The following is a 25,515-nucleotide window of genomic DNA, read 5'->3' on the forward strand; positions in this document are numbered from 1 at the left end:
CCGCATGACCAGGTCATAGAATAACTAGTAAACAAAAGGGTATGTTAGTAAATAAAGAACTGAATCAACAATATTTGCCTGAGAGTGGTTTTGTTGTTATTTACTTTGAAATAGAAAGTGTGTGTTGAATTCAGACCGGATGATTTTTTAATCGAAACAAAAAAAAGGCTTGTTTCACAGGAATAAATTTTGTACAGTAAACTTATTGTCCGGTAAATATGTAGGACCCCAGTACAGGTATATATGATTTACCTACATGTTATTCCGCATACATATGCATGTATATTACATTTTCTACAATGGTAAACTGTAATTTATTAGAATTGTATCACCTGGGCAATTGCAAATGTGCCAATTGGGCAAATTAGAATTTATCATTTGCACAAAAAGTTTCATATCAATTGTGCCACAAATCATAAAGGTCAAACCAATAATTGTGATTTCAATTATTGCACCACTGTAATTGCAATGGGTACAAATGATGATGTAAATGGTGATGCAAAAGTTAACTGTTTCGGTGCAGATCAATGGTATGTGACAGCAATGCATTTAAAATGCCATTTGGCACAAATGAATTAGCCTTATCACTTGTAATTAAATACTTTACATTAAATTAACATTGTAAAATCATATTGACTCCTGTGTGTGAAATATTTATGATAAGTTATTTGAGCAAACAAATGTATCTGTAATGAATGTATGAATTTCTCAAAATACCTGAGTGGGTGGCCAGGTAATCTTCGTAAAAAAGTAGGGAAGACATTACCCCTGTAGACATCATGTCCAGATGCATTTAAATTTACTTCTGTTTTTACATTAGTGAATGAAAGTCATAATTGTATGATTTACTTAAAGATAAATTGCATACTAAATTTGCCAAAATTATGAATTCTCACTAAAGCTTAATTGAAATGAAACATTTAAAATAACATTGTTTTCCAATGTTTGAAAAATCCCATAAGAACATGACTTACAAAAAATGCTATAGCATGTTTTTAAGTATTTATAGTTCATATCTATGAAGACCTGGAATTGGCTTAACACAAGGCCTTTTTAACCTCTTACAGACTTAAGTAGTTATTATATAGAGGATATTTGTTTAGTTCAGTGTAAGATCGGAATATATTTCACCAAGTGAGCACCAAAAGATATATTTAACGAGTGGCGCATCCACGAGTGAAATATGAACTTTTGGTGTTCACAAGGTGAAATATATTTCGATCTTACACTAAACTAAACAAATTTTCCCTTTTTTACATGCAAAGAAACGTTTTAAAAAGACATTAAACCTTAGATACTGAATGAAAAGCGCGCCAAATAATAATACAACGTGACGTCATTTACGACGTCACGTCATTAAGTTGGTACCCAGTACTGTGCATGCTGGTATTTCACTGAAACAACGTGAGGGGCTTAAATTCAAAACAGTGAAATTATCAAAGTGGTAATTTCACTGTTTGAACCAGTGAAATTACCAGTTTTATATCACTGATATATTTCTATAAACCACCGTAAAGCATGTAATAAAACAAAGTAACATGACAATGTGGAACCAAATTGTGGTTCGAATTACTTTCTAAACCAATATTCCCCTATGTCAGAGATAAACTGTGAGTGATACAGATTTTATTTCACTAATAAACCCCATTGAATAAAATTTAACACCAGATTTAATTCTTTCAATTATTCCCCATAGATAACTTTTGGAACTTTGGTTGAGCTGAGCCTACCACTATGTAAGTGACAATGACAGACTTTCAAATGTCTGCATTTATAAATGTGAAAACAATGTAACTGACATTTTACAAAAAAGATGGATATCATTAAAAAACAGCTCTTTAAAACCAAAACCACATTAACTGAGGTATAAATAGTTGAAAAAATAATCATGAATAACTGCACTTACACACCTTTCACATTTAATTTTTTAAACATTTTAAAAAGTTTTTTTAGCGTGAAACTGTTCTAAGTGACCTTTATTATAATATTTTTATCTGTGATGATTGAATCTGAAAATCAAAACAAAAAGTAGTGAAAAAAAATTGATTTGCACATATAATTGTAGTATTTAGTTAAAATATTTAGTAATAATAAATTTAAACAGTTATTTCCTTCTCCTGTAAAATGTTTGAAAATGCACTTACACTAGTTTCGCTTTCAGCCCTCGATATGCTCACGGGGTAAAAGGTTAAGAGGGTCACTTTTATATAATAATATTTGCATGTAATTAATATTTGTTAAACATCCCTTTGCAGAGTTTTTTGTAGGCTTAATGGCATTACATGCCTTAAAGTGACATCTTCTTAAAATTTATTTGAAATACAAAAATTGAACGCATCTATATCTGATATACTTTATTCTCTTTAAATAATACAAAATAATTCTATATTGTACGAATACAAAATGCTTTTAGGTCAGGGTATCGCATTGTTACATGGCCAGCGATTGGCTAAAATCGTAAGATTCAATCGGACATCAGGTGATTGGATGAAAATGTATTGTGTTTTAGTATAAAAACTATTTTCGAAACTAACAGTACCTTGTTTTCTGAAGAAATAAAAAAGTATTTTGTAAATCTGTAAGATCACTGTGTACTCTGATATTGTCATTATAAAGAAGTATCTGTCAGTCCTGTGATCAGCAGTGAATTACAGTGAACAGAGTCAGTCCTGTGACCAGCAGTAAATTACAGTGAACAGCGGGTGTGGCGTGGTCATCCTCTTTGAAGTCTTTTTACGAAAAATTTGGTCGGCTACCTTTATATAACGAAATGAGTTTTATGTATCAGGCATGTCATACTCACAGAAAAAAATGGCATCTCTATGGTGAAAGCTCAATTTTAAAGTCTGTTTTGGGGTCATTTCTTATAATGTTGGTCTATGTAAAGTTAATGTGAGTGGCTGACCTTTATATTGGCTACAGGGTAAGAACATGTAGTAACGTAGTAGATAATGCAAGAAAAATCACGCTATATTGATGGTTTTGTCAACATTTTTTCTTGAATTAACATGTCAGTTATAACTGATTTACACAATTTACCAATTACTAAATCATAATTTACTGTTTACTTGAATTTCTTTAATATATTTTTTTCATTTTATCATCTGGAGGCGAGTGGCTTGGAATGGCGATACCGCACTTTTGTTTTATTTCTTTCGTCTAATAATACCGGTAACATAAGAATACAATTGTTTCTTAGTTTACACAGACTTTATTTGAGTTTGGTTTTGTAAGAAGTAATTAACCTACAACACACTTTCGAATCGGTTCCCAGAAGCGACCAGTTCAAAGCAAAGAGTGAAAGTACACTTTCTTGCTTAAAGGTATGTGGACAAAAATAGGCATGTGCTTTTCTTTTAGATACGAATATTACAAAGAAACAATAAAGTGCTTTGAATGGTTTTAAATAGGGAGAAAAACAACAACATCATGATTAAGAAAGTCATTTTCCTTAATGTGCTCCGCTGCCCTTTTCTTTGATGACGTAGAAATATCCCTACCCATTTTTTGTTGACCTTTATACCCGTGTGAAATTTTTTTTAGCTAATACATAAAAATATCTATTGTTGTGTGTTATTCAGCGTGTTTAACGAACTTTTGTTATAAAAGAAGATTACTTAAAAACAAAATTTAGATTTTCTTTCGATATTTTAGTGCTCTAACTTAAACGCCGTTGATTTCTTAACACAAATAGCCATTCAATTATTCAACGGGATTGTAAACAAATACACAAATAAAGGAAAAAAGAAGACAACAACATTCTATAGGCTATATTTTTTGCAACAAATTATGCAATTTACTACATTTCGTCAGAGACTTATATAAAAAAAGGTATAAGAACCTCTCAAAATAGGATATTATCACGGCCAGACTTACACTCCTTTGTGCGAGATTTATTTCGATTTTCGCTATCTTGTTTAACGTAAACAAATGTTTATGAAGTTAATTGGTCGTGATAAGTTTCCATTTTATTATTTCCTCTAATTTTAGCTAATTTGCACCCATACACGCACGCTAACACGCACACAACAACACACGCACGCCCTCACACACGCGCAAGCACACCAACACACGCACACGCACACGCACGCACGCACACACACACACACGCACACACACACAGTAATTCAATTTTATTTCTTTGCAATTGCAAGATAACGAACTTGGTCTGTTTTGCATGTAAACAATGATTTTGTCGGTGGCTGTTTTTTAAACATCTAAATGTAAACTACAAATGGATCACCATCAGTGAATTTTGTATTAAGTTCCAACATAATATGCAAATAAATAAAAGTCATATTACAAGAAAGACAGCAAAATATCGTTATCATGAACTACCAATAATTTACACACGGATATATGTATGTCACTTCCGGTTAAGGTCGAACCTGCATAACGGTAGCAACAAGCAACTATTACATTTGTGTGATACGGGCTTTGTAAGGGTAATACTAGGGCAATAACCGATAATTCAATCCGTAAATTATGAAAAATAAACAACCAAATACATGTATAACACTTAGTACGTAAATATGATGTCAATTGAACTTCAAGGAAATAACAATTGCCCGTGCACACGCGACTAACAATCCTTATAACTAGTAACTAGTCCGATGTCTTTATCTTTGGCGATGCTGCCACACTGCTCCCTATATTATGTTATTTCTAAATTTCATTTTCGTTTACATTTTTTCTTGGCAGGAAACATTAAAATGGAATGTTGCTTAATGAAATGTAAAATCCATTTGGATCCGCAAGATTAGTCAATACAATATGTTTAAAAAATAATAACAACTGTACTAGAAACTGCATGCCTCCAGAAAAGTCAACACATTCGATAGAAAAACGTAATCAGATTTTGGAAAAAGTAAAAATTATTCAAGATGTAAATTATAAATTGCATGTTATGTGTCATCAATGATTTTGTAATTACGATCACAATATTTCTACGGTATTTGTAACGCAGTAAAGACAAATTCGCCAATATTTAGTTTTTGTAATCGCCCTTTACATTGTGTAAATTAATGTCTTTGATCCCTTCACAATATCCTACTTTTAAATACAAAATTGTCAAGACAATTTGCGTGAATCGAGAGGTATTCTGCTATAATACGCTTTGTTCCAAGAAACACGTGTATTAAATATATATAATTAGATGTTCCTAAGAAATTCCTTCAATTTGACAAAGCATATATGTATTTTATTTATAACTAATAAAATACAATTCATTATGGAGTTATTAAGTCAACCAGAACCAAAAGTGACTCAATAAAACATGTGCAAACAAAGTATATCATTTTATGATATATATGCAATCCTTATTGCATTTTTGAATATTAACGTATTAAATTCGATAATGTTACAGAAAGAATAAATTGTATGGGCAGACATGTGAAGGACGGGACAATGTTTTACATTTTGTACAGCATAGTTTATCCTTAGCTGTAAGGGGACAGAACTATCAAAAAGAGCACATCTATTGACTAATTTTATACCATCCTTGGAAAAACAATTATGTATACCAAAAAAATAGTAAAAAACACAGCAACGTAATTTTTCAGTATATAAAAAGTATTTTTGTTCTTTGTCAAAGAAAATTTCTCAGTGCTGAATCAAAACTGTGCATAGTTTCTCTGATAGTATAACTGATTATTAATTACATGTTTATTAAATTCACTTTTCCTTTTGTCTACTTTAAGTATGTTGTGATAAGAAAAAATATTTTAATTTTCACCAAATGATTTTAAACTGATTACTTGTATAGATTCCATTAGATGTTTCGTGAAAAGGAGGTTAAATAATATAGGTGACAAGAACTTTTAGAAACAGTTTCAGTTTTTGCTAAGAATAAATTATAGTTTTTCTTTTAAACTGAAAAGTAAATACACTATAATCAACAATTTTCTTCTATATGTAATCATAATTTGAAAAATGACCTATCAACAATAAGACGGGACGACAATTTTATAGTATAATCCCTTCAGGTGAACTTCTTACATGTTCTGAAAAACAGTTCTCCTGTCCAAGGTTCATTTTTCACGGTAAAGTATTCATCACGCGTTTCAGAGAAACCGTGACAACTACGAAACTCTGTTTGACGAAAGACTCCGCTACACACGTTCTTTCTCCAGTTTATGCAAGCTTGTTTACACGCTCTACTACTCATCCCTGACCTTTTGCCAAGGAAAAAACTGTTGATTTTCTTCCATGTAGGATACCACATATATTTCTCGCCGAATGTGTTGATGCATGACTGATTTCCTGAAATATGCAAAAAGATTATCATTTGAAAATTATTGTAATATATTTTTTTCAGTACAATATCCTTATAATACGTCTGTTTTGTTCCGATATTTCAGAAGCTTCAACGAAAAATGTAAACAGAAATCAAAGATAAAGATACTTGTTTATGTTTATTTAAGAATATGACGAATGCCTGTTTTAAAAATTTGGATAAGTGTGTATATCATTCAATTCTGCTAAAACTTTAAAAAGGGAAACAATAAAGAAACTCGTCGTTTCAAAATTAGGTGGAAAAAAGTAATTTTGTTTAATTGGCTTAATTTATTGTTTAAAAGGCTATCATATGATATTCCATAGGCTATTTTATGATGTTTCATAGGCTAATATACTTTGTTTACAGAACATCATCTAAGTTTCATAGATTATAATATAATGTTTCATAGGCTACTACAAAATTTTCCATGACATAGGCTATTCATAATGTATCAAAGTCTTTAACTTAATGTTTCATAGGCTATAGTATTGTGTTTCATAGACTTTTATATAATGTTTTTTAGACTATATGATTATTAATGTTTCATAGATTATTATAACATTATTGACTGGTGTGCCACTGAATATGATGTGATATTCACTGACAGATGACATGATTTTCTGCAGGTTAATATCACATCATATTTCATGGCTCACTAGTCAATAATTGTTTTATTATATGAATAGGCAAATGTTAAAAAACACTCACAAAAATAAAGCCTTTTAAAGGAAAAAACAATACACATAGTTTAGCTGTTTTCTCTGGTGTACGGGGAAAACGCACTGTAAACACGCTGACGCCAGGCGTTCAGCGACTACGCGAACGCTGCGCAAACAAAAGAAATTAAGTCTGTATACATCAATGCGGTGAAAATTTTATCTATTATAGTAAAGTTATGTTATTTAAATCGAGAACTATGACATAAAGAACAAAAACGCGAAACTTATCTTTTTATGCGTAGTCTCATTGAATATGAGTCTCAATCTTTTTTTAGATTGGGAAACCCAATTTAGCCAGTAAATATGATACTTCAACCAGCGATTATGATTATAGTATAACTTAATTATGATAATAATATTATTATGAACGAAAACTGACTCTTTTGAACAGTATACTGAAGAGGCTCGCTTAAGCTACAGTCTCACTTACATCCCGGCAGAGCCCCGGCGGAGCCCCGGTAGACGTCCGGGATGATCCGGGAACGACCGGGGTACGACAGGGAACAACCGGAGTACATCCGTACCTCTGCCTGCAACGTCCGGGATGATCCGGGATGATCCGGGAACATCCGGCATTCGACCCCGGATGGAATAAAATATTAAATATCACCGGGGTGGTCCGGGATGATCCGGGAAGGTATAGCTTTGCCGGCTTTATCCTTAGCTCTGCCGGGAACGACCGGGGTTATACCGGGAAAGCACCGTAGCTCTGCCGGCACAAACCGGGGATGATCCGGGGTATGATATAGGCGGTAGAGCTACGCTAGAGCTACGGTAGAGTCCCGGTATATGCCGGCAGAGCCCCGGTAACTACAGGCAGAGCCCAGGAGGATAAAGGTAGAGCTACGGTTGATCCCGGTAGAGCCCCGACAAAGCCCGGATCATTTCAAAAGAATAACGACAATTTGCGATGATTGCACTTGTTTGTATTAAAACCCTTCCCATTTCCCTTCTATCCAGTATGGCATAAGAATTTTTTTAGAAAATCATCATGAATTACTATTCTTGAACAATAGATATTATTATAAATAAAATTTATGTATCAATGTTATCATTTTCGGACGTTTTCAATCCACCGGGGTTCTACCGGGGCTCTGCCTGGATCGTCCTGGGCTCTGCCGGGGCTCTGCCTGGATCGTCCTGGGCTCTGCCGGGGCTCTGCCTGGATCGGCCGGGGCTCTGCCTGGGTCAACCGGGGCTCTTCCGGCGTCATCCGCGAACAACTGGGGAAGCACCGGCATGAACCGAAGTGTCACCTGGGCTCTGCCTGGATGATCCGGAGCGCATCCTGGGTGGTTAGTTGGGAACTACTGTAGAGCTGCCGGGGTAAGTGTGACCGCAACAATAATTTCACCCCGGATCATCCCGGTAACTTACCGGGATGGTCCTGGGCTTTGCCGGGAGTAAGTGAGACCGCAGCTTTAATATAATTTTCTTCAACTCGTTCAATTAATTTAGTATCAAATTTACACTAATTCAATATCCCATATATGTATTTTGCATCTTCAAATTTCTTTGACGATATTTTCCTTTTTGCTGCAGTCGTTAATTGTTATCCACAATTAGAAGAGAATATTATATAATGATTGTGTTAAACGCGTGTTCCCTGTGATATTGAATAACCATGGTAACATACACCCGGTACAAGACATCTAAATGTTTTTGAAACAAAGTTGTACTTCTATTGCATTCATAATTGGTTGTTTTTACAAAAATGCAAATAACACTATCAATAAAGTTAAAATGACAATATGTCTAAATTTAATATTATTCAGACATGAAATGGCTACATTATCAAGTTTTGAACAACGGTGTTCATAGGGGTAAATGTAAAAATATGTTGTTCTTTGAAATATTGAAAATTCGTGCGATCGTTAAATTCACCAATAAATTGGACATACCACTTCAGCTTCCTACGTAAAAATTAAATTACCACAGGGCAACTAAGAGCCGATCGGGACAATCGTATTTAGCTGGCGCAAGCAATTCAAAGACAGTGAATGACGAGCGCACATACAAGAAGCGAGCGGGCGAGAAAGCGAAAAATTGACGCGACGTTATTGACGTCAAATGCAAAAGCGTTACAAAAGGATTTGCGGTAAACAGTCATTTTGACTTAAATGTAGCTGAAATCTCATTGGTCCAAAAATCAGCACTATTTATAAAATCATATTCATTGTGTGAAGTATCATATTCACTGACTGAATAAGGTGTTCCCAATCTAACAATAGATTGAGGCTCATCCTCAAAGTTCTTATATCGGGGACAGTTCATTGCGCGTGCGTACCAAAAAAACAAAACAAAATGTTGCGTCTTGTTTTACATGGCAGATTTCTCGATTAAATTATCAATACTTCATTATAATAATGAGAAGTTGCACCGCAATGTTGTGTATAAATTTGAATTTCTTTTGGTGCGTAGAACTTCGATAAACGCCTGACGCCATGTTGTACACAGCGCGTCCTTTTTCCCGTGCTTCAATGTAAAAAGGCACAAGTTGCGTTTTGTATTTTCTTAAAAAGAATTTACTTTTGAAAATATTTGCATAAAATAAAACAATAATTGAATATAATGTGATATTCATCGGCAGAAAATCATACTGACCTCGGCTATATGTCACATGCCGATGAATATCACATCATATTCAATGACTGACTAACCAATAATTGTACATGTATAATTTTTTATAGGCCATGCAATGATATTTCATCGGTTGTTATCATCTGCTATAATATAGTGTTTCATAAGCTATTATTAAATGTTTTATAGGCTACTAATAATATTTTATAGGCAATTATAAAATGTTTTATTGGCTTCTACATAATGTTTCATAGACTATACAATGATAATTCTTCCAAAATGTTTCGTATATGTTTAACTATAATAAAATGTTTCCTATCCTGTTATAAGTTATTTCTTAGACTATTTAAAATAAAAAGTCTTATAACTTTTCTATATTGAACAGAATTTGTTCAGGAATTGTTCAGCTCCACCAAAGTATTTTAGAAGTGGGAAACATACGATTCTGTATCATACCATATAAAATTGTTAATTTTCTTAATTAAAAGGAAAATAAATTAAAATAGGCTAATAAAAGCATATCAAAATGCTATATATTTTTATAATCTAGTTACAATATTTACCTTCCCTGTCCAAGGTCAGATCATTTCCTTCTGTTACCCATTGTTGTTTAATATTTCTAAAAACATAAAATTCCTCCATATTTTCAACATAAATTGATACATATTCCAGGTCCCAAGCAGATAAAATATTATGCCAGCCTCCACCATCATGTCCGATCTGCACTATTTGTATCTACAAAAAGTGTTTTAAAAAAAATGTGAGAGATCTTTGATAACATTGGCACATTGTTATGTTAATCAACAGCGGCTAATTCTAACTTGAAGGATTATTAAAATGAACATTTTTGCTTCAAATAAATAAAACTATAGATAATAAGAAAGGACATAACTTGCATCATGCAAATCAACAAGAACTAAAAACTCTTTACAACACTTTCAGTTTAGTTTATTTTTTTATTAAAAAAATCATCAAATATAATTATGTTACTTACCGGTCTTACATCTCTTGCAAATGTTCTGATCTCGTCGACATCATCAGGTTCAAAATTCCCCTTAAAGTATATTCTTCTTGTTCTTCCTTTAGAGCCGAAAAGAGTAATGTAAACATTGGCATCTGTACTGGCACCGGGACGTTTTCCTGTTTTCGTACTGATCATGTACCATTTACCTTAATGAGAAGTAAAAAAGAAATGTGTAGACACATATTTAAGTTATTTAACTACTACACATTTGTTTTGTCTAAGATATACCGATTTTACTGATGGTCGTGACGTGATAACTTAACGCTATTAAAATGTTAGTACGTTTTTATTACCTGCACATATTCTGTAACCATTTAATAAAAAGGACATATGTTTGCACATCTATTTCTGGCATTGTATTATAAAAATACCTTTGAAGTCAAAAATAAAATTATCTTTACTGGATAAATTAATGAACACCGGTCATATTAAAATTACTTAACATCACATCTACTTGAAGAAGAAAAATAAATTGTCATTGATATAAGTTAAAAGGTTTTAAATCTTGGTATGTGCCCTCTAGATAATGCAGGATGAGATGTTGTTAAGGATTATAAACCCTAATGAATCGATTAATTTGTAGTATAACCCGTAGCTTTCGGATATAATTGTTTGTTGTTGTTTTTTTGAGATTCAAGAGGGTGTTACCGCTGTTACTCAGTATTTTATACGACTTCAATATGGCGTGTTGAATGCATCTTCATTAGAAGATATGTGTAATAAAACTAATACATACCATTGATTAAAGTATGAAACATAATAAATGGAATGAAATGATATTTTATATCTTATGAAGAGATCTCAATAGATATAGAGTATATAATATAAGTAAAACACAAGGTACATTATAGAAGTAAATAAATGGTAAAAACATATCTACTGTTATATTGATTAAGTTAGTAAACGGTAAATAAATGTTGTGTCAATAGTTTTATGTTCGATTCTGGAAATGGTTGTTACAAAGACTCTCTCGGTTATTTAACACGTATGGAATTTGTTATAAGAATAAAATTTTCCGGGAAAAATAATCGTACAATTATGCTATCTTTAGTACAGTTGTGTTGTGCATTTTGGTCATGCATGTACCACTCCAACTTTAGGAAATATACATAAATATTACTTACATGCAGATAACTTACATGCAGATATTTTAGAGAAAAAATCTAAATAAAGATTAAAACAGTAATTTTCAAACAATTTGTAGATAGAAGAATGGATGGATGGATGGATGAATGGATGGATGGATATGTACGATTATAAGTCTATGTACATTTTACCAATAAGTCTATGTATAAACAAAGTATATATCTATTACAAGAAATGTTTTATGTTAAAGTTTAACACAGAAAATATGTAAGATTTTCGTAAAAAAAACCCACATTTACTTTTTTTCTTAAATTTCTTTGCAAAAATGGCATAGTTTCACCAGTGGTTGTATGCTCCAGGACACATTTTTTATTTAAGACAACATATTTTGTATTAATACCTTTTTCACATGTTATTATATCTGACCATGATCCATCACTACGGCATGTCATTCCTTGGTCAGATGATTGAAAATATCCATCATCACACCAAAATGTGCGAACTGTTTCGCCAATAGCAAAATAGGTTTTTTGTGTGGATACATTCGCCATATTATCATTTTCAGGAAGCCTACAACCACCTATTGAAATTTAATGAGTTATCTTTTAACGTTTTATATTTCCGTCACAATAGTAACAAAAATGGATAATAACGGTACTCGTAAATAGTCTTTATATCATTATTCATACATTTTCTAAAATCTGAACTAAATATATCATAATTACAAGTAAATATGACTGTTTTTCCTATCTTATAACCATACATTATTTAACGTATAAGTCAGACAAGAAGGTAATGGGATAACCATCAATCAATTCTCAATAAATACAATGATATTTATAGAGTCAATCAGTGTTATTGCTTTATCTTATATTGTCTTCTATATTATAATTTTACAGATGCTTTATTTCCTAAATATTAACTTACGTTTTTCACAGTTAGCTCCGTATTTCCCCTCTGGGCATTTACATTCACCAGGACCAACGCATTCGCCATTATTAGCATAGCATTTATCGTCACATATAACTATATTTGAAAATGAATGCCAAATAACATAAGTTAATAACATTGCCGTGTTTAAAAATGAGTTAAAAGAGATTACTCACAATAAAGACCTGATAGATTGTTTCCATATTATTTAACACTTAAAAAAGATTTGAAAACAAATTATTTGTAACTCGTAAACACAGGAATTCGTTCAAAATGATATGTTCGTAATTCCCGAATAAAAATTCGTTTGGATATGTCTTTTTCAGAAGAGAGGTTTAAGATATTTTGTATCTATGACATCATAATTTAAAAGAAGCATTAAGCTGTATCGTAACCCAAAATGCACTACCGGGTACGGTGTACGCTAACATTTATAACTTTATTTTCCGAAATATAAACGAAATCATTATTACCATTTTCACAGCGTTTTCCAGATGTTAAATACTTGCATTTACATTGATCATCCCTCAAACAAACACCTCCGTTTTCACAATTTGGTTCACATTTTGCTAAAATACATCACATTCCGTTTTTATTAAATATTTCATGAGAAATAAACAGCTGTCTTTATATATATAGATAGCAATACATTATTGTTAAATATATGTGTTTGTTTTGTTATTGTGATCAATAATTTAATCTCTTGACCAAAGAGGAAGCTTGTTCCGGTAATGTTTTAGACCGTCTTTGATCATTGACCTACTAATCCTTAAATAAATAAATAGGGTAATTTATGTCTTTTAACGAGCCTTGCAGGAGAGACCAAAAAAAAAAGCTTGTAAAGTTATCGATTAGTAATTTTTCCCTTGTTTATATAAAGTTATTTTAAAACAATGGGGGTTTGATTCTGTCCATACATCAATTGTGATATTTTAAGTTGCTGTAATACATTTTTATTGTTTTATATCATAAATATTATGCTCAAATGAGGATTTATAGAAAAATCAAGTTCCAAAAAGCATTATTTGTAAGGATTTTACATTTACATTTCATGTTAATAAAGGGAGGTTTTTAAAAATTTATTTTCTATACAGTCTTAGTCAAATTTTTCATTAAAAACTAAATGCATATATTTTAACGATTACATATATTGTGGACAAATATTTGTAGTTCATATGTTACATATTCTTCGGTTTTTTAACATTGCTTTAGAAGGATAATTATATACATATATAAAATTTCACTATAGTTTGGTAACAACTTTAATTGCAACATACAGAATTTGTAAATCATATTAAGTGAAATATTTTAACGTATTATACCAGAACATCATTGTAATATACTTTTCAATGCAAATCGTGGAAAAACCATAAGTTCAATAGAGTCAAGAAAGCAATGATTCAATAAATAAATGATTTAGACCTTCACTCAAGGCTAAACTTATAAGAAGCCTTTTTAATAGCAGTTTAATGTCTAAACCAACTGGCAGTAAGTTATCTACGGTTTGATACAGTGTATATTAAGAATAAAAATGCATAGTTTTGAAAGTAAAAAAAAAACATCTCCTATGAAAAAGAGAAAACCAGAATCCCTAAGAAAGAATCCCAACGCGGCAATTTTTTCAAATTAAAAATGTTGCAGGCTTGGTTTGATTGAACCAGTTCATGGACTGTACTAAAAAGGGCAAGTAACCGTCCACGTCCCCTGGCTCCTGCTTAAGCAGAATTCAACATTTAAGCACAAAATTGTGACTTTTGAACTAAAAATTATCCGCAGTTGTGTTTATAATGCAGTTATCATAGAACCTTTAATGTGACACAGAAGTGCCGTTCCATGAAAAGTGGCGCATGGTCCCCAAAATAAGTCAACATCAAATATAGAGATCAATATTAATAATTGTGTGAAGTTCATTCTTGATTAAAGCTTAGTATGAGTTAAATCTATCAATCTAAGTGTCGCCTGATTAATTTCAACACACTTTACAATGCACGCCCCACTCCACGTTAGATATGTATAGAACAGTTGAATATGAAATTGACATTGAATAAAAATCATGAATCCTTACCAGTCACCTAATTACAGATATGACGTAATATAAACTACTCAATGTTGTTAAACATATTTTCTACAAGCATGTTAGAAGAGAAAACAATATCAAAGTTTCTTGCGCACTTGAACCATGCATTATCCACAATAACGAACTAAAAGTTGATGTATATTTCCTAAATACAATATGTTAAGCTACTTAACAAAGGCCAAGAGATATAATTAGAAATTAAAAAAACTTATCAATCAAGGAATGTGTTTACTTTTTCTGCATTTTGGAAAAGATCCGTTATTTCCAAACTGCCATGATTTATCTCGTTCATCCTCAATCCACTCGCCGTTTATACACTTGAATCTTCTATTTACAGGTTCGTGCATATCATCTCCCGCCATTGAACAGTTGAAATAAACATAGTCCCCCACCTCAACAACAGAACCTCCGGAGAGACTAACATGAAATCTGTCAGATATTGACAGACGTGTGTCATACTCATCCGGCACTTTACAATGATCTGCAAAAAATTATGTGACAAAACACAAATCAAATTCATTATTTAATAAGCTTTCTCCTAAAAAAGACGAAATGATTGTATACTATTAACATTTAACCTGTGCAATTAATACTCGTTTTAAATGACGCGGCTTTGCAACAAACAACAAATACCAAACACATTAACATAATCGAACTAAACCTGTTAATTTGAATACAATCAATTAAACCTTTCATATCTCAATTTTTACTCTTTTTTAAAAGCTACAGTATGCAATTATTTCCTTTAACTGTTAACAAGGTAACATCTCCCTTGTATGGATCTGTAAATAGGGCCAATTAAATAAAGAATTGTCTTTTTGTGCAATGTATACTACATGTACCATGATTAATTTGACTTCGTGACACAGGTGTCTTGTGGGTTTGGTAGTCTTGTATGTAAATCGTTAGATATAAGTTCAAATATCATGCGAGGCGGGATTTTTCTAGAAGTGTTAATATCATTTTGATACAAAGTACTTATTTCTGAAGCATTGGAAAGTGCTTTTTATGTTATTTCAAAATGTTATGGTTAAAAGTAATAATGTGTCACTATCAAGAAATTAAAAGCAAAAATGAATGATAAGTATTATGAAAACAGAAAGAAAGAACAATACAATTTAACATCTTTATGAATACATAAAAAACACACTTAATTTATGTAGACGAAGCCTAATTATGGATCATTCATTGGAACAATAATAATATTGCCTGAATTCAAACACAATTCAAACATATCAGTTGCAGAAATAATTTAATCATAAGAATTAACAATGATGTACGGCCTTTGAAAATTAATCAACTAGTCTGCCATTTATTTCAGGATAAAAAAAACGTCAGAGACATTTTTTTACAATTAAATTCATTCATAAAAAGGAAAAGGAATCAACTGTGTATAATTTCCTTATTGGTTCGAAATTTCTGTTAACAACTGTGCATCAATTATAAGTATCACAGTTGTTTGTCTTATTTGATATTTTTGTAAACATCTATTTAAGTATTTATTTTAAAAAGAACACTATAGACTTATAACATGTATTTTAAATTTGTTCGGGAATATTTGGAATGGCGTTTTGATTTTTATTATATTTTTATTATTAAATTATGACAAAGACTCCATGCATTGAAAATTTTTTTGTAACTGTTTCCGGGTTATTGATAGTGTACAATCTTAATATTGGAATCATATCACCTACAAAAAAGTTATAGTTTTACTGTAACTGAAGAAAAGTTAGGCATCATTTTAACATTTCTATTCCTATATATATACAGAGAGACTAACATATCGAAAATTATTGTATAATTTTTGTTAAAATTCTGACCTCATTCATTATAAGCTGCAGATTTAACAAAACAGGTTAAATTGTTCAAGAACATATTCATAAATCGTAAGTGATCCAAAATCTATGGGAAAGCGGGTGTAAATTTTTTATTTGTTTTCAATTGTTGCAATTGTTTATGTTATTGAATTTAAATAATTTTCTCCAACATTTTTAAATGGGACATGGACTGTATAAACAGTTTATCAGCCGAGGTAGCAAACATTTTGACTATGATCAATTTTGTTATGTCAAATGCTGTTTGATTTTGCAAATATAAAATGAATTTGCATAAAAGAATAGTAACTCATGTTATTCACATATGCAATCTTCTTTTGGTTGACAGCGACACTTTAAGATTTCAACTTGAAACTTAATTAACATTTTATTAAGGAATATTTTTATGAACATAATTTGCAGAGATATATACAAGAGACGATAACTCAAAACATCAAGTGTAAGCATGCAATGGGTGCGGGAATAACAGCTTTATTGACAATATCTCTAAAACTTCATGTCTCAAACAATTTGTTATAAATAAATGAAAGACATCAAAATGGAAAATAGTGCAGACCAGGTTGAAATTGGCATGTTCGTGGGCGCAAGCTACCGTCCACGCCTAAGGCACTTTCATTCTTTATCAGTTTTTAATATCTAAATGCTGTTTTCAAATTAAATCATTTAGCATTTCAAGATATTCCAATATTGGCCGATAAAGCATCCTTTAGAAATATCACGTATTGGACAGTTAAGTGTGTATTACCTTATTACATGTATTAAAGAAACAAAGGCGGTTAAAGTCGTTATCTATAACAATATATATACATCCAATGTATATAAACACCCGTACACTGATAAAACAATTTTTGAAGACCCGTCTGTGGCCCGTCCAATTCTCCAGCTTTGTAATCACTCTATTTCATAAATGTATTCTTGCCTTTATTGTTACATAATGTATATCAATTTAAAAACATATAAAATATCAATTACTCAGTCTTTTCATTGTTTACAAGCTTGTACCTAGTTACATGTGAATGGGTGTTACTTTTCATTCCATATCTTGTAAACACCTTGTCTCTTTTATATTAAATATGACTGGATGTTGAAAAGTACTATATATACGTACATGTACATCACTATTGCGATCATCAATATTTATTATATAGATTTTTTAAGCTTATCAAATATAATTTACCTAACTAATACTAAGCTAACACTAAATGTGTTTTGTAATAACTTCAAGAATGAATCAGGTAGACACAACTAATAAAAGTTTGATTTCTACATCTACACTTGCTCCTACACCATGCCTTTTGAGCTTTTTAAATAGTTTAAATTCTTCTTATACGCGTCTAAGTATTAAAACAATCTTGAATCTAAAATGGTTCCTTTTCAATGTCATTTTACTTAAATACAATACACACATGCATATTTTAACAAACATGTTATCACATCTAACCATGTTCGGTCTCTGTTTCATTCCTTGATCGGACTATAAAATATTACCAAAGTCACACGTGAAACCGCGAACTGCTTCACTTCACCAATAGCAAAGTAGTTTCGTTAAATTGTTAAACTCACCATATTTTTATTTTCAGGAAGTCTACAGAAACCTATTTAAATGTTATAGGTAAACATTTAACGATTTTCCCCCGTCCAAATAGAGACTAAAAATTATAAATACAGTACTTGCTATTAGTTTTTATATCCTTCAATGTTACATATTTTAATATGAACTGAATGTATTATGATTATTAGTTTATAAGTAAAAACGACTGATGTCTCAAATTCTAATTTTTATACACAACTCAAAGTATAAAATCAGACTAGAAGGAAATGATCATATCAGTCTAGTTTTATTCCCCTCAAATAAATACAACCATAATAATATATTCAATCAGTATCATTGATATATCTTATACTATCTTTTATATCATCAAAACCTTACAGTATACCGGTATTTCCTGAATATTTACTTACTTTGTTCACAATTAGCTCCAAATTTCTCTTCTGGACATTTACATTTTCCTGGACCAACGCATTCGCCATTATTAGCATAGCATTTATCGTCACATATAACTATATTTTAAAATGAATGACAAATAACAAAAGTTAATAGCATTGCCCTGTTTAAATATGGGTAAAATGAGATTTCTCGAAATAAAGACTTAATTGATTGTTTCCATATATTCAACACTTTAAATAGATTTGAAAACAAAATATTTTTAATTTGTAAACAGAGGAAAATCGTTCAAAATGAAATGTTCGTAATTCCCGAATAAAAACTCGTTTGGATATGTTTTTTTCAAAAGAGTGGTTTAAGATATTTTGTATCTATATGACATCATAATTTAAAAGAAGAATTAAGCTATATTGTACCCAAAAATGCACTACCGGGTACGGTGTACGCTAACATTTATATCTTTATTTTCCAAAATATAAACGAAATCATCATTACCATTTTCACAACGTTTTCCAGATGTTAAATACTTGCATTTACATTGATCATCCCTCAAACAAACACCTCCGTTTTCACAATTCGGTTCACATTTTGCTAAAATACATCACATTCCGCTTTATTAAATATTTCATGAGAAAAAATCAGCTGTGTTAATATATATAGATAGCAATACATAATTGTTAAATATATGTGTTTGTTTTGTTATTGTGATCAATAATTTATATCTCTTGACCAAAGAGGAAGCGTGTTCCGGTAATGCTTTTTTACCGTCTTTGATCATTGACCTACTGATCCTTAAATAAATTAAAAGGGTAATTTATGTCTTTTAACGAGCCTTGCAGGAGAGTCAAAAAAATAAAGCTTGTAAAGTTATCGATTAGTAAATGTTTCCTTGTTTATATAAAGTTATTTTAAAACTATGGGGTTGATTCTGTTCATAACATCAATTGTGATATCTTAAGATGCTGTAATACATATTTTGTTTAATATCATAAATATTATGCTCAAATGAGGATTTATCAAAGTTCCAAAAAGCATTATTTGTAAGGATATTACATTTACATTTCAGGTTTATAAAGGGAGGTTATTACAAATTTATTTTCTATAAAATCTTAGTCAAATTTGGCATTGAAAAATGAATGCATATATTTTAACGATTACATATATTGGGCAGTTCATATTTTGCATAGTCTTCGGCGTTTGAACATTGCTTTTAGAAGGATAATTATTTACATATATGAAATTTCACGTAAGTGAGGTAACAGCTTTAATTGCAACATACAGAATCTTTTAATCATAGAAAATGAAATGTTTTAACATATTATACCAGAAAATCGTTATAATATACTTTTCAATGCAAATCATTGAATATAAGTCAATAGAGTCAAGAAAGCAATTATTCAATTAATGAATGATTGAGACCTTCACTCAAGGCTATACTTATAAGTAGCCTTTTTATAGCAGTTTAATGTCATAACCAATTGGCAGTAACTTACCTACGGGTTGATAAAGTGTATATTTAAAAGAAACATGCATAGTCTTGAATATAAAAAAATACCCCCCCCCCAAAAAAAAAAACAAGCCAACAAACAAACAAACAAACAAAACTCATCTCCTATAAAATAGAGAAAACCAGAATCTCTTCAGAAATCCCAACGCTGCAAATATTTCAAATTGAAAATATTGCAGGCTTGGTTTGATTGAGCCTGTTTATGGACGGTACTGGAAATTTGCAAGTGACCGTCCACGTCCCCTGCCTCCGGCTTAAGCAAAATTCAACATTTAAGCACACAAAGGGTTATTTTTTAACTTAGAAATATCCGCAGTTGTGTTCATAAGGCAGTTATCATAAAACCTCAATGTGACACAGTAGTGCCGTTCCATGAAAAGCGGCGCATAATCCCCAAAATAAGTCAACATAAAATATAGAGATGAACATTAACAATTGTGTGAAGTTCATTCTTGATTAAAGCTTGGTATGATTTAAATCTATCAATATAGGTGTCGCCTGATTAATTTCAACACACTTTACAACGCACGCCCACCCCACAATAGATATGTATAGAACAGTTGAATATGCAGTTATGCATTGATACTTACCAGTCACCTAATTACAGATATGACGTAATATAAACTACTCAATGTTGTTAAACATATTTCCTGCAAGCATGTTAGAAGAGAAAACAATATCAAAGTTTCTGCGCACTTGAACCATGCATTACCACAATAACGAACTTAAAGTTGGTGTATGTTTCCTAAATACAATATGTTAAGCTACTTAACAAAGGCCAAGAGATATAATTAGAAATAAAAAAAAACTTATCAATCAAGGAATGTGTTTACTTTTTCTGCATTTTGGAAAAGACCCGTTATTTCCAAACTGCCATGATTTATCTCGTTCATCCTCAATCCACTCGCCGTTTATACATTTGAATCTTCTATTTACAGGTTCGTGCATAGCCTCCACCGCCTTTGAACAGTTGAAGTAAACATAGTCCTCCACCTCAACAACAGAACCTCCAGAGAGACTTACATGAAATTTGTCAGAAATTGACAGACGTGTGTCAAACTCATACGGCACTTTACAATGACCTGCATAAACACAAATCAAAAACATTATTTAATAACCTAAAAAAGTCGAAATGATTGTATACTATTATGCTTTAACCTCTGCAATTAATACTCGTTTAATGTGGCGGCTTTGCAAGAACCAACAAATTCCAAACACATTAACATAATCGAGCTAAAGATGATTTTGTATATCAAACCTGTAAATTTGAATACAATCAATACCTTTCATATCTCAATTTTAATTCTTGTTTTAAAAGCTACAGTATGCAATTATTTTCTTTAACTGTAAACAAGTTAACATCTCCCTTGTATGGGTCTTGAAATAGGGCCAATTAAATAAAGATATGACTTTTTTGTACAATGTATACTACATGTACCATCATAAATTTGACTTCGTGACACAGGTGTTTAGTGGGTTTGGTAATCTTGTACGTAAATCGGTAGATATAAGTTTGAATATCATGCGAGGCGTTAATGTTAATGTTAATAATGTTTTGTTACAAAGTTCTTATTTCCGAAGAATTGGAAAGTTATCTTTATGTTATTTCAAAATATTTCTGGTTAAAAGTAATAATGTGTCACTATCAAGAAATTAAATGCAAAAATAGATGATTAGTATTATGAAAGCAGAAAAAAGAACAAAACAATTTGACATCTTTATGAATACATAAAAACACAATGAATTTATGTAGACGACGTCGAATTACGAATCATTCATTAGAACAATAAAAAATATTGCCTGAATTCAAACACAATTCAAACATATCAGTTGCAGAAATAATTTAGTCATAAGAATTAACAATGATGTACGGCCTTTTGAAAATTAAACAACTAGTCTGCGATTTATTTCAGGATAAAACAAAACGTCATAGGCAATTTTTCTACAATTAAATTCATTCATAAAAAAAGGAAAAGAAATCAACTTTGTATAATTTCCCGATTGGTACGACATTTCTATTAACAACTGTGAATCACTTATAAATGTCACAGATCTTTATCTTCTTTGATATTTTTGTAAAAATCTTATTAAAGTATTTCTTTTAAAAATCCCATTATAGACTTATAACATGTATCTTAAATATGTTCGAAAATATTTGGAATGGCGTTTTGATTTTTATTCTATTTTTATTATTAAATTATAACATACACTCCATGCATTGCAAGTTTTTTTGCAACTATTTCCGAGTAATTGATAGAATATATTGTTAATACTGAAATTATAACACCTTACAAAAATAGTTATAGTTTCAATGTGACACCAGAAAAGTAGGCATCATTTTAACATTTCGATTCCTATATAATATTAGTTTTATTTTAATAACAAAGAAGCTATAAACCTTTTCGTCAAATGTATAAATGAATTCCATTATACCATATCCATTGCTTTTTAGTTTTTTTTGTTAGTTTCAAATACTAGAGTTAGTTCATGTTTGAGGTGATAGTGGTTACATTTGTAAAACAATATTCAAACAAAAACAATTAAAAAAATATTATATGATGTTGTTGTTTAATTTCTGACTTCAGTCACTATCAGCTACAAATTCAACACAAAACCAAGCAAAAAAATATTTCTGGACTAATCAATTAGTCATTAGTAGCCCAAATGCTGTGAGAAAGTGGGTGGACTTTTTTATTTTGTATACGTTTCGAAAAAACAATTGTTGCAATTGTTTATGGTATTAAATTTAGATAATTGTCTCCAAGACTTTAAACTGGATGGGACATGGACTATATAAACAGTTTGGTAGCCGAGATACATGGCAAATGTTTTGAATATGATCAGTTTTGTTATGTCAAATGTTGTTTGCTTTTGCAAATATAAAATGAATTAGTATAGAAGAATTGTTACTCATGTTATTCACATATGTCACCTTCTTTTTATTGACAGCGACACTTGTCACAGATATCAACTGGAAACTTCACAAGCATTTTCTTTAGGAATATTTTTGATGAACACAATTTGTACATATATTTTGTTGAGACTATAACTCAAAACAGCTCGACATTTGGGGGATGATAAGTGCTCATAGTCCGACATTGTAGCTGTTTTCTTAAGTTAATTTTGATAGTTGCCTTTTGATGTGTATTCAAATGTGTTCAAATAGAATCTTATTTTTATACCTGTTCGTCGGTTCGATTCTCGTAGCATGTAGCTGTCACTTATTCTATACGCATTTCGCATATTTCCGTTACAAATTTCAAATTCAAATAACAGTATGAAAACTACATCTTAAAAAAAAGTCTGGTAAATAGAATAAAAGAAAATAAGATCGATAAAGAAGATATTTTCTTCATATTAGAGAAGGTTTTCTGCTTATATTTGAAATGGTGATGACATCCATAAAACGCAAGTTCCTTTTTTAAATGACGTCATTGCCGTGTGGGAATATGTAGCACGAGGGTTACAGTTTGATGCAGTTACGCAGCTGTATTCCTTTATTATAGGAAAAAGTGTGAGCATGCAGTGGATGCGAGAATAACAGCGTTATTGACAATATCTCTTAAACCTCTTGTCTCAAACAATTTTGTATAAAATAATGAAAATTTAAATCTTCAAAGAAAACCCGGGACCTCTAAAAATTGAAAATATTGCAGACAAGGGTTTAACTGGCATGTTCATGGGCGCAAGCTACCGTACAACAATAGCGATTAAAATCGTTATCTCTAACAATATCCATATAGATTCTTTTAAGAGCTTTGAAGCCGTCTAGCAGAAACAAATTGGCTGTTGTACAGTATATCTGACATGGTCATGTCATAATGATTATGATTTTATGTCACATATTTCATTTCGCCAAAATAATTTTGATACAGAGCAAACTAATTATTCACATTGGATAGGTATATAACGGGATATATTGAGACTCATACAATGAAAAAACAATATTTAAAGACTTGTCTGGCGGCCCGTCAAATCATCCAGCTTTGTACTATCTCCATTTCATTCCTGTATAGTGCACCTCATTGTTAAAGAACGTAAATTAATTTAAACACCTAAAAGAATAACAATTACTCAGTCTTTTTATTGTTTGCTAGCTTGAACACCGTTGCATGACTATTACGTTTCATTCCATATCTTGTATACTTCTTGTCGCATTTATATTAAATATGACAGGCTGTTGATAAGTACTATAAAAGTATTACATCATTATTGTGAACATCAATATCTATTATATCACATCTAACCATGCTCGTTCTCTGTGTTATTCCTTGATCGGACTATAAAATATTACCAAAGTCACACGTGAAACCGCGAACTGCTTCACTTCACCAATAGCAAAGTAGTTTCGTTAAATTGTTAAACTCACCATATTTTTATTTTCAGGAAGTCTACAGAAACCTATTTAAATGTTATAGGTAAACATTTAACGATTTTCCCCCGTCCAAATAGAGACTAAAAATTATAAATACAGTACTTGCTATTAGTTTTTATATCATTCAATGTTTCATAGTTTTAATTAGAACCGAACGATCATGAGTATTAGTTTATAAGTAAAAACGACTGATGTCTCAATTTCTTATTTCCATACACAATTCAAAGTATAAAAATCAGACCAGAAAGCAATGATCATTTTAGCCTAGTATTATTCCCCTTTAATAAATACAACTATAAAAATAGATTCAATCTATCATTTATATATCTTATACTGTCTTTTATATCATAACCTTACTCTATTCCGGTATTTCCTCAATATTTACTTACTTTTTTCACAGTTAACTCCAAATTTCTCCTCTGGGCATTTACATTTTCCTGGACCAACGCATTCACCATTATTAGCATAGCATTTATCGTCACATATAACTATATATTAAAAAAACATTACAAATAACGTAAATTAACAACACTTCCGTGTTTTAAAAATGAGAAAAAATAGATTACTAGAAATAAAGACGTGATATATTGTTTTCATATATTTAACACTTAAAATAAGTTTGGAACAAATTATTCGTAACTCGTAAACACAGGAAAATCGTTCAAAATGATATGTTCGTAATTTGAATTTCTGAATAACAACTCGCTTGTATATATTTTTTTTTTCAAAAGAGTGGTTACAGATATTTTGTATCCATATGATATCATAAAAGAATAATTAAGCCATATCATACACAGAAATGCACTACCGGGTATGGTGTACGTCGACATTTATATATTTCTTTCCCAAAATTTATACAAAATTATCATCATTACCTTTTTCACAACGTTTTCCAGATGTAAAATGCTTGCATAAACAATAATCATCCTTCGAGCAAATACCACCATTTTCACAATTTGGTTCACAATTTGCTAAAAATTATATTAAACAAGTAAAAAATTGCTGGGAAATGCAGCAATATGATTGTCACGGCGAAAAAAAAAACAACAAAAAAAACAAAAAAAAACAAAACAACAAAACAACCCCCCACAAAAAAAAACAACAAAAAAAACCCAGTTAAATATATTGATAAGGTATCTCCAAATAGCATTGTTTTGAAT

At 30.9% G+C, this 25,515-nt stretch overlaps 2 protein-coding genes across 2 annotated transcripts; both read right to left on the bottom strand.

Annotated features, from left to right (window-relative positions):
• Window positions 1-5,475: 5,475 nt before the first annotated feature.
• On the bottom strand, window positions 5,476-12,260 carry LOC132750122 (uncharacterized). The gene is made up of 4 exons (XM_060740067.1): window positions 12,087-12,260; window positions 10,571-10,746; window positions 10,140-10,311; window positions 5,476-6,261 (listed from the first exon to the last, which is right to left on the bottom strand). The coding sequence occupies exons 1-4, from the start codon at window positions 12,235-12,237 to the stop codon at window positions 5,981-5,983; spliced, it is 780 nt and encodes a 259-aa protein (XP_060596050.1). The 5' UTR covers window positions 12,238-12,260; the 3' UTR covers window positions 5,476-5,980.
• Window positions 12,261-12,434: 174 nt separating this feature from the next.
• LOC132750133 (wnt inhibitory factor 1-like) lies at window positions 12,435-25,312 on the bottom strand (the record flags this gene model as incomplete). Its single annotated transcript, XM_060740075.1, is given in 8 exon segments — window positions 12,435-12,712; window positions 13,090-13,185; window positions 14,926-15,174; window positions 18,491-18,589; window positions 18,969-19,064; window positions 20,814-21,062; window positions 24,745-24,843; window positions 25,231-25,312. Coding segments are annotated over 6 exon segments (777 nt in total). The 3' UTR covers window positions 12,435-12,590.
• Between the last annotated feature and the right edge of the window lie 203 nt (window positions 25,313-25,515).

Source organism: Ruditapes philippinarum, unplaced genomic scaffold (genome assembly GCF_026571515.1).
Source record: "Ruditapes philippinarum isolate M1 unplaced genomic scaffold, ASM2657151v2 ctg4699_1_1_1_1, whole genome shotgun sequence".
NCBI classification, from domain to species: domain Eukaryota; kingdom Metazoa; phylum Mollusca; class Bivalvia; order Venerida; family Veneridae; genus Ruditapes; species Ruditapes philippinarum.